Source organism: Sinocyclocheilus anshuiensis, unplaced genomic scaffold (assembly GCF_001515605.1).
Source record: "Sinocyclocheilus anshuiensis isolate Anshui unplaced genomic scaffold, SAMN03320099.WGS_v1.1 scaffold536, whole genome shotgun sequence".
Classification (NCBI taxonomy): Eukaryota; Metazoa; Chordata; class Actinopteri; order Cypriniformes; family Cyprinidae; genus Sinocyclocheilus; species Sinocyclocheilus anshuiensis.
Window position 1 is genome coordinate 3,489,282 of NW_015557179.1, and position 11,260 is coordinate 3,500,541.

General features: G+C 37.5%; 1 protein-coding gene across 3 annotated transcripts; it reads left to right on the forward strand.

Moving 5' to 3' along the window:
- Window positions 1-4,868: 4,868 nt before the first annotated feature.
- Window positions 4,869-9,247, forward strand: LOC107678489 (hydroxycarboxylic acid receptor 2-like). Of its 3 annotated transcripts, none has more exons than XM_016473768.1 (3): window positions 4,869-5,092; window positions 5,608-5,724; window positions 8,166-9,247. In XM_016473768.1, exon 3 carries the CDS (start codon window positions 8,236-8,238, stop codon window positions 9,211-9,213), a length of 978 nt encoding a protein of 325 aa, XP_016329254.1. In that variant the 5' UTR covers window positions 4,869-5,092; window positions 5,608-5,724; window positions 8,166-8,235; the 3' UTR covers window positions 9,214-9,247. The 3 variants fall into 3 exon arrangements, with proteins under 3 accessions (XP_016329254.1, XP_016329252.1, XP_016329253.1); XM_016473766.1 differs by having other exon boundaries at window positions 8,203-9,247; XM_016473767.1 differs by lacking the exon at window positions 5,608-5,724 and having other exon boundaries at window positions 8,203-9,247.
- The last annotated feature ends 2,013 nt before the right edge of the window (window positions 9,248-11,260 follow it).

An 11,260-nucleotide genomic window follows, 5' to 3' on the forward strand; every position in this document is an offset into this window, starting at 1 on the left:
GATAATTGATGGTGGCGTCATCCAATACCGTCGCCGCGGCGAGCCCGCAGAATTCCCAGGCGTACTCGAAGAAGGAGAGATCTCGGCAGGCTAAGGCGGAGAACCGAGTGGCTATTTCCATCGCCGCAGGGAGAAATAAACGGAAAACAAACAAGGGGAGAGGGGGCGCCGCTTACTGTTCTGTATTGGTCCGGTATTCTGTCACGGTTCGCTACTGTGAGGAGCACGGAGCGAGGAATGAGGAGACGCAGAGTCGAATTCAAACATATAGACTTTAATCATACCCAGGGAACCAGGAAAACACACGTAGCAAGGGTACTGAAAAAATGCCCAAAACCCTTCTGAAATCATAGAAAAAGAATCAATGGAGAATCAAAACGTTCTTGATATTTACACATATAAGAGGTTACTCTTAAAGATTACTCTTAAAGCTCAGACGTTCTGTCAGTGGATGTAAAGAAATATGAATGACATGCCTGAGTGACTGAAATAGAAAATTTGTGTTTGTTCTTCACATTTCACAATGGACTGTTTTGTGAATTACTCTAAATATGTATCCGAGTTTTCAAAACATATTTTATTGAAAGATACGGCAGTGCCAAGCAAACCAGCTTTTAACACTAACACACCAAGCGTATCATTGTTTGAGTGTTGCTAATGAAACTAGTACATAGCCAGATAAGAAATATTTGCTTGAGTTGAATACTTTTTTTATGCGAGTTGAATACATTTTTTTTTTTTTTTCAATTTTTTTTAACCCTTCACACAATGTGTATTGTTTTACTGTCATCGACTTTTAGGAAATTTGTTAAGAGTAGTCTGTGCGTAGATATTTGGTTACAATTATGTTGCTTTGCGTTGTTTCAATTTCTTCTGCCTTGGGATCTGACTCAGGCGCAAACATATACGGCTCTATCACAGCGCTTGCCATATTGAGTATCAAAACACATGACATGCTGTAAAGAAGGCCATGCATGTGGTGCGCTGAAGTTAGCTTTTACACATATTGGACTTTACAAACTTTATAAATTAACCTCAAGAAACATAATATACAAATCTGAAATCTGCATTTCATGACCTCTTTCATTTTTGTTGAATACAGCAGTTTGAATAAAAACAATAGATTCCAATGGACCTATTCAGAACTGGCACACATTGTCAATCCTTTTGGATAACACTTGCAGAAAAATATGTGTGATATATAAGGTATAATATAATATATAAAATAGAAGTAACAACTCTTTTTACTTTTTACTGATACACAGAAGCATTATGGCCACACGAACAGATTTGGCTATTTACGACCAGTCTTTAAAAAATGAAATCATACAGAACAGATTTAAGTATATAATTAATATATATATATATATATATATGGTGGCTCTTTGATGAATCGCTTTCTTCCTCTTTTGTAAGTTGCCTTTAATAAAAGCGTCTGATAAATGCATAATTGTAAATGTAGTGATATGTCATGTTGTCAGCACTAAGCTAAACGGTGTCTATCATCTATCACCTATCATCGTCAATCTATCATATGCTGTATTGGAGAATATCTGTTTGTCAATTGGCGCCACTCACTGTACAGGAGTAATTTGGTTTTCATAACCTGTTTCCATCATTCTGAATGCATTTATTTCTTGTGATTTGTATTGTATTTTCATTTCACATTTGGTGCGAATGGACCCTTAGGCTATTCAATGGTATTTTACTTCCAACTAACCCAGTGATATTTCTAGATGGGTCTATCTATAATGAAATGTGTCTAACTTATTATTTGGATGCCTTGTACGGGAGCTAGGCCCAGTTAAATACAGAAGCTTACTCCGCCATTAGAAATCATTACAAATCATCCATTCGGTTATCAGCCATGCATGCATGATTTCCATTATACACAACTAAAATAGATTGTTTACTGCAAACAATAAACCACCTAAAACTCACCATCACTCTTAGGGCCCTGCCTTCTCATCAGTAACTTTCTAGACACCATCTCCAGTTCGTCCAGCTCAACAGCACACAGCAGCTTCTGAGTCTATACCATTTCCTGATACTGCCTAAGTTCTCTAGTCCTGAGAGCACAATGGCTAAATATTAAGCCAGCGCTATCAGTGACATCCCCACTTGGGCTGTACAGAAATAAAGAGTCTAAAGGGCGGGGACCCTAAGCATAATACCTCTCATATGGGATCAAGAGATGTAAACAGATAGACTGGCATACGGCTTACTGGGGGAGCTGTGATAGGCCTGCTCATCAGTGCTCATTTTAGCAAAGGTTTTGCAGAGATTGCAAAGATGTTGCCACTCATGGAAAAGAGGTTTTGTGGCTTTAAGCTGATCTAGTAGTTGTTAAAAGCATGCAATTTTTGCATACACAGTCAAAACGAAGACAGTGGTCAAATAAAGCCATTCCATACGTCGCCAAGATTCCTCTTAACAGTTTTGAGAATTAGAGAAGTTTTCAGTTCCAAAATGTTTCTTATATATTCCAAGGCAATCCCAAAATGCATTTTGTTTTGCGAAAAAGTCCATCCGGTAGGGACAAAGTGAAAGAAATGTAAATTATAAATATACTAATTATTCAAACTGAATATCCTTTTCATCAATTTATACATCTATAAAGGAGATTATTATATATATTCGATTCTCCTGTAGGCTTTATACGATGAACTATCCTCCTCTATGCTTTATTTCAGTGATGATGCTTTAGAAGGCAGCTTCCTATAAGCTGTAGACAGCAAGGCAGCTCACTACAGTATGTTTTGGAACAGAGCCGTAGATATAAGTTGATATTTCAAGCAAATATCACAGTATGCAGCTGACCAAAACACTCATTATACAGAATATGACGATGATACATTAGCAATTAAAATTTGTTCTCTGCTCCATGCCACATCTTTTCTGTTTCCCATAGACAGTCAAGATAAACAATTCTGTGAGCTGGACTAATGACACAAGAGGCTTTAACCTAAAATAAGAGGAAGTCAAGCACATCACTATAAATAGCTCTAGTTCATGCACAGAAAACACTTTCCTCCAGGACACACAAAAACAGCCATGGCACCACTACTATATCTCTCATGTTTGCTTTTCTCTGCTGTGTAATAAAAAAAAGTCGAATGACTGATTAATAGGGAACAGAGTCCACTGCAAATTTGCACACACACACACACACACACACACACATTTGCTCATAAAGTAATTATTTAGCATGTACACTTTCTGAAAAGTGTAAGTAACCACAGTAATGCATTCCACCAGTGTAAAAAGTGTAAAGACCACTGATCTATAATAGAGAACTGGATTGCTCATGCCATCATAAAAGTAAAGCCACTGGGCCGCCATATTTGTATTCCCTAGTATTCCCTTACATTATATTGAATTAATAGGAAGTTGTAAGATTTTAATGAGAAAACATCACCTAATGAGTCAATTTTTATATCTGAAGTATCCCTGCACACTTATAACACAAACGTCCTAAGCATGTACATTATTTTTTGTATAATGTCTGGAATTTCCCCCACTTAATAAAAAGTTAATAAAACTTTTAATAAAAACATTCATATACATTACAGTAGCCGATAAACATGACGAACATCATACGGATGAGATCGTGAACATATATATTTCAAATGACAAAGTGCTCATTTTGAAATCTGAATAAAGATTTATGCGTTGTATACACATATACCTTAATTCGCCTTGAACAGTTATTCACTGTTTATATGATTTTGCTATTGGATTTTATTCGTACAGTAAATGTTTCAACAATGATTTTGTAAACAACATTCATTTTGAAGCAGTTAATGATTTAAATGTTGGTTAAATTAATAATTAATTAATTCAACATACATACATAACATTTTACTCCTATGGAAACTGCAATGCTAGTAAAATTCCATAGAATTTGAGCGATCTTGAAGAGTCTGAAAGAGATGTTGCACAATCAGGAAATAAAATACATGCATCATAACTTATTTAGAGAAATAACGCAGACTGCATATGGACTTAAAGACATGAAGCTTTATTTTCAAGATGCTGCATGGTAAGCTTTTTTTCAATACAATATAGAGCAATATTAACAGAGGCTTGTATTGTAGTATTTATTGTATAGTTGAATCAATTTCTGATACTAATACCAGATATACGTTCATGTTTCATATTTCCTGCATAATTCTGTACATAAATAAATATATTTTGTGTTGGATCAGTTACCTGTGTTGGCAAGTGCGCAGCTGACACACCCACCTTAACGATTTCAATATTGCTTATCCTGCCCAAAAAGACCATAAACATTGCAGATAACATCTGAAGTAAAAATTAATTGGCATACACATATCTTAAAAACTAGTCCTGTGTAACTGATACACTTCAAATCGGGTGATTCTAGGTCAAGGTTTTGGCTGTCAGTCAATGATGCACTCTGCCAGTAGGGAATATTAATATGGCTGCTTGAATACTTCTGGTGGCTTCACCGCCTAATGGCAGTTTCGAATGCAGTGAGCAATACAGTCATTATATAGATCAGTGGTAAAGACAGAGGCTTAAAACACAACAAAGCAACATTGGCTCAACCAATGCTATGAATGTGGGCATGTTCATTAAAACTGTCATTATTTTTCACTATTGAAACAAATGATGACCATTCCCTATTTATAGCATGATATGACATGATAAAACATGATACAGCTGTTTTGCAATTCCAGTTAAGAGTTTAGCCTCTCTCTCTCTCTCTCTCTCTCTCTCTCTCTCTCTCTCCCTCTCTCTCATAAGTTTGCCGGTTTTTGTAACCGTTAGTTAGTTTAAAATGGTTGCTTAGGCACTGAACAGCAAGAATATTTTCTCTGCAGATATCATATTGTTGAAATTTTAGAAAGAAATAGAAAGAAAGAAGCATTAGTATTGGCTAGGACTTAACCTTCCCATCTTGATGTCTCTACAACATACATAGACAGAGGAAGATAAAGAGACGAGCTCTGGGCGGTCATTTCTCTCAAACAAGAAAACTGAACTTAAGCTGAGACAACTTTCTTTACACTCTCTGCTTACATCCTCAATTAGATTTTATCAGAAAACTAGTCAGCAGTCAACTCTGGTAAGTCAAAACAATATTTGATAAATACAATGTTTTAAGTGTTATGTTACTGTAAATGTACTTAAAAAAATGTAGGATACCCGATCCACTCTGCACTCTGCTATTCAGTGGGTCATTGTAGGTATTTAGGCAATGCGTCACGTTTTTCGAGGGAAGCACAGTTTCTTACTCTCTTGAAGAGTTTGGCTTCACATAGTTTGCTTAGAAATACTAGTTGGAATAAAACAGATGGATCTTATGATTAGGACATACATGAAAATGCCTTTTAAATTAGATGGATTTATGCCAAGTGGCATATTTGCATGCAACCAGTTTGTGAAACTGTTGCTATAGTTTGTCCAACAGTGTTGCAAAGCAGCAAGAGTGCTTCATTATACTTTGAACATTATTGCATATCTACATATTGCATTAATGCAAGAAAGAAAACTTGTTAAAACAGAGCAATGTGAGGACATTTGAGGATGTGCTAGAATTGAGTAAGACTTCACGTCATGTATTATGACTCATTTTTACAGAGGAAGCTTGCTTTGAGACAACTTCTGAGCGGTAGTTTTGCTCAGACCAGACCTCGTTTCACACTCTCTGCTTACATCTTAAGAAAGAATTATCAATATAGTCAGTTGCCAACTCTGGTAAGTCATGAGAAACTTTTCTTACAGAAATATTTATAAAATTTGATTTAAACTAAGAGCTACACTCTAAGTAGGAATATTTACATTTAGTCATTTTGCAGACGCTTTTATCCAAAGCGACTTACAATTGGGGAATACATAAAGCGATTCTTCTTAAAGAGGCAAACAGACACAGGAAGTGCTTGTAAAACCAGGTTCTAGGCATTGTTCAAATAAGTACAAGCTAGAAAGGGAAGGAATAAATAAAGAGAAAGAAGGGTTTTTTTTTCTTTAATTTAGGATAAAGTCAAGTAGCGTTGAAAGAGATGAGTTTTCAGTTGTCACTTGAAAATTGTCAGGGATTCAGCATTCCAGATAGGGGTGGGAAGATCATTCCACCAGCCAGGAATGGTGAACGAGAATGTTCTGGAAAGTGATTTTGAGGCTCTCTGTGATGGTACCACGAGGCGTCGCTCACTAGCGGATCTCAGACTTCTGGAGGGGATGTAGATTCATAGTAGTGAGTGGAAATAGGCGGGTGCTGAGCCTGTGGCTGTTCTATATGCAAGCATCAATGTCTTGAACTTGATGCGAGCCTCAACCGGTAGCCAGTGCAAGGAGATAAAGAGAGGTGTAACACGGGCTCTTTTGGGCTCGTTGAAGACCAGTCTTGCCGCTGCATTCTGAATCATTTGCAGAGGTTTGATTGTGCTTGATGGAAGTCCAGCCACAAGAGCATTGCAGTAGTCCAGCCTAGAAATGACAAGGGCCTGGATAAGAAGTTGCTCATCATGCTCCGTTAGAAAGGGCCTGATCACTCTGATGTTGTGCAATGCAAACCTGCAAGATCGAGCAGTCTTTGCATGAAATGAGATAGAGCTGTGTGTCATCAGCATAGCAATGGTAGGAGAAGCCATGTGCCTGTATGATGGGACCCAGTGATGTCGTGTATATGGAGAAGAGGAGGGGTCCAAGAACTGTTCCCTGAGAAACCCCAGTGACCAGTTGATGTGCTTTGGAGACCACCCCTCCCCAGGCCACCCTGAAAGACCTACCAGGTTTCGCTATGAACGGAAGGAGAGAGACAGGTCTGTAGCTATCTTTAAGTGAAGTGTTTAATGTAGGTTTTTTGAACAGTGGGGTTACCCGAGCCTGCTTGAATAAAGTGGGGAAAGTACCTGTGAGGAGAGTTGTGTTGATGATATGTGTGAGTGCTGGTAAAAGTGTAGGAGAGATTGCTTGAAGGTGTGAGGGGATTGGGTCTAGAGGGCATGTTGTAGGATGGCTGGAGAGGAGAAGTTTGGATACTTCTGCCTCAGTGAGGGGACAGGAGAAGATGGGAGTTTTAGCAGTGGTTGTGGTTGATATGAAGTCCTGTGTGCGTGGGGCTGAGAATTGACTACTGATTGTTCTAGTATATATATATTTATGTACTAGATATATATGATGGTATATATGAGATACATTTAATGGTAAGCTGTAGCTCATGATAACAGGACTGTATTTGCATGTGCTAAATAAACACTGTGAAGTTGGTCTTGTAAGTCGATGTTACAGGTTGGGTGACTTTGAGACAGTTATGTTAAACAGCAAAATCACTAACTGTTAAGCTCCAAGGAGAAACAACCCTGTCCTTGTTTGGCTCCAAAAATTACAAAACATTACTTACCTTTAATTACAGCATGATAGAAGAAAAACAATATCTATTTGTGACCGGAAATGTTTTTATTAAAAGTCCTAATTTCAGATTAATTTAATTTAATATGTAGATGTCAATTAATCTGATTGTGTAAACAATATGTAAAAAAACACTTTACACAGAAATATTTCAATTTCAAAATTCTCAGTAAAAATAAGACTGTTTTGGTTTAATGGTCGAAACTGGTCCACTGTGCAAATATTTGCGTGCTATACTTGGGTATCCACATTTTTAGTTTCATTACTCTGGAACCCCATTAATCATTCAAATATATTAGTAAATATTAATCAGATTAGTACCGGATCTTTTCCCTAGTACATATTTTAACCCTTTAATGTATTAATTCTGAAACCATGAAGGGAAAATATAAATAATAAACACAACTATAAATGTTCCAAAAATTGTCATAATTTACTCAACCTCAAGTTGATTCAGAGGGTTAAAATGCCTGCTTGTTTTGGTGTAGAATTATTTACACTTGCAGATGCTCATGCAACAGTACTTTAACTTCTACTAGCTTATTAAACTGTTGTTACTCTAAAACAGTTGCTTCAGCATTTTACACTACGCAGGAAGACAGGCTTCCTTGTACACCGCAAACACTGTCACAACAAGATTATATTTCCTCCAACTTCTAGGGGTGTGGGGAGTGTTGCAACTAGTTTCAGTTTACCCAATTAGAAATGTGTCACCAATGTGAAATCCCTGCTATACATGACGACCACCTTCCTGAAGTAATATCACAATGGTATTTCTGTTGCAGAGCTGTGTTAATGCAAAACTCTGAACTCCATTTTCAGAAACGACGCAGCAGCTCTGACTGTTGAACTACTATGACACCCAATGACACTTCACATCACTGCGGTTCGTCAACTCAGAACCTGGTGGCATCCGTCCTTCCTCCTATACTCATCATTGAGCTGTTACTCGGCGTGCCTGGCAATGTCATGGCACTTTTAGTCTTCAGCAAAACCCTTAGGACTTGGAGGGCCAACGTCATGTTCCTCTTCAACCTGGTTTTGTCTGACTTTCTGCTTCTTGTGAGCCTACCTTTCCGCATCGACAACTTCATGCGTGGCGAGAGTTGGATATTTGGAGACGCCTGGTGTCGGATCAACCTATTCATGCTGTCAGTCAACCGTTCGGCTAGCATTGCCTTCATGACTGCCGTGGCTGTAGACCGCTACTTTAAAGTGGCCCATCCGCATCACAAAATTAATTACATAAGCACAAAACAAGCAGCCGGGGTTGCCTGCTTCATTTGGGCTGTTGTGATATCTCTGAGGATCCCTTTGCTGGCCAACAAACTTCTGAACATGGAAAACAACATCTCTCTTTGTAGGAGCTTCAGTAACTATGAGGAACCATCGCTAGCTATCCGCCTGCATTATGCTGTGTTTGTGTTAGAGTTCTTTCTGCCTCTATTACTCCTGATCTTCTGCTCTGTGAGTATTGCATGTATCCTACGTATACGCCAGATGGACAAGGACATGAAAGGGAAAAGGGCCATTCGGACTGTCCTGGTGATCGTTGGGGTTTTTGTCCTCTGCTTCTTTCCCAGTATCGGCGCAGGATTGACAGCACTCTATTTGAAAAAACTTGGAGATGAGTACTGTAAGGCTTACACGTTCACCAGTCAGTTGTTTTCTATGTCCATAGCCTTCACCTACCTAAACAGTGCTCTGGACCCAGTCATCTACTGCTTCTCCAGCTCAGTCTTCCGCAATTATCTGAAAAGCGCTGTAAACCGAACTGGAATCATGGAGCTACAGATGAGCCGACGAGGCAGTATGCCCAGTGGAAGTGACTGAGGGTGGATTGGGGATTGATGAGCATTGGACAGTGTACATAACAGTGTACATATATATATATTATATATATTTTTTTTCAATACAGTTTTGTTTGTCAAGTTTTCTGTGTGTTAAATATAGATACTATTGTATTTTTTGTACATATATGTTTATACTGATGCATAAAGTATAGAGACCTTATATAATACATCATGTCATATACAATATTTGCCTTAAATGTAATTAATATTACAAATGCAAAATAAATGTCACAAATGATAATGAAAAAATCAATTTTTTGGATGATCTGCAAGGAATGATCATTTAAGTGTACAGTAAACATGGAATATATTTTTTTTTATTTACATTTTAATTATCTTAATATAATGTTGACTGACTGACTGAATGAATGAATGAATGAATGAATGAATCAATGAATGAATCAATGAATCAATGAATCAATGAATCAATCAATCAATCAATCAATCAGCAGAACATCTGTTAACCGAATAAATTCTTGCTGGACAAAAGCATATGTATAAATGTTGGATTACTGACTGAATATTGGAAAAGCTCAAGGTCTAAAAACAAACCTGGCTTCTTTCCCCATAATTAAAGGGGTCATATGATGCGATTTCAAGTTTTCCTTTCTCTTTGGAGTGTTACATGCTATTCGTGAATAGATAAGATCCCTAAAGTTGCAAAGACTAAAGTCTCAAACCCAAAGAGATATTCTTAATAAAAGTTAGCCTACAATGCTGGTGTTCTCACAAATAATGCTGACTCGCAGCCTGTAAGTACGTTTTCATATTTAAAGGATTTGCCACTGATGATTCAAACGCGAGTTTTGAGCAGTGTAGAGTAGCGCTTGTTGTTTGTCGTTTCTCCAATCACAAATCCAGACATGGTTGTATGTTTACACGGTGCGATGCAACGCAACGAGTAAAAAGACAGTACAAGTCATTAGGGATATAATCCGTAATTATGTCCCCACTGGATGCAACAAATGCCTCGTTTATAATGGGTTTTAATGTTTTTGTCTCGTCACAATATGGTAAGGGGTGTAACATTTCCGTCACACGCTTGAGGTATTTGGCCAATCACAACGCACTGGATAGCTGGCCAATCAGCGTACACCTCACTTTTCAGAACGATGAGCTTTGTAAAACTTAATGCGTTTCGGAAAGGCGGGGCATAGAGGAGAAACAATAACATACAGAATGTGGAAAATAATGTGTTTTTTGAACCTTAAACCACAAACCACATGTCCAGCAGTCAAAAAAAATATTAGGCATAGGAAAAACGAGCTTCCCAAACAAACAATATTTAATATTTTTCAAAACAAACCTTCACAAGTTTAAAGCAGAAAATCAAAATTCAAAGAAATCAAATAAACTGACTTAGGCCTATAAAAGAAGTCAACAGAACAAAACTGAACTCAAGATAACTGAGAGCATGACAAACAAACTGAACTGACCTAACAAATGACACCATAAGAACACATTTATACAACTGGACTAGCCCATGTTCCACACAAGAGGGGAAAACAAAAAAAACAACTACAACATACAACAACAAACAAATATCAAACTATTTAAATAGTTGAATTAAAGATTAAATATAAATCTTGAAAATAAGTCTAAACCAAAATTCCATTAAGGAAGTGAAACATAACAAAACAATGCCCATTTAGACAACTCAATCCTCCCTCCAATTCATCTGTCCATTGGAACCGGCCAACGGAACTAAAGAGTGGTGGAAACAGCACGCCGGTCCTTTAGGCGGACGTACCCCGCGACGGAAACTCGGAAACCTCCGCTATTCTCCACACAGCCCACACCACGGTAACTTAAACTAAAAAAAAAACAATATTAACAGAAATATACAGCACAGCGAACTAAATTGTGTGCACTCCAACTAGTTAACATGTACCGATATTCAATAAACATTCTAAATGAGCAAAAGAATCGAGTCTGTCTTTTTACTCAATATCATGTGAAAATTCATTAAACAAATGCAACAATAAACCGTAAGAATAAGCAGGTAAAATCAATGCTTACCCATACGT

What these genes read in the sequence shown, in the direction of transcription:
- LOC107678489 (XM_016473768.1), top strand. Translation starts at nt 8,236, where the DNA reads ATGACACCCAATGACACTTCACATCACTGCGGTTCGTCAACTCAGAAC.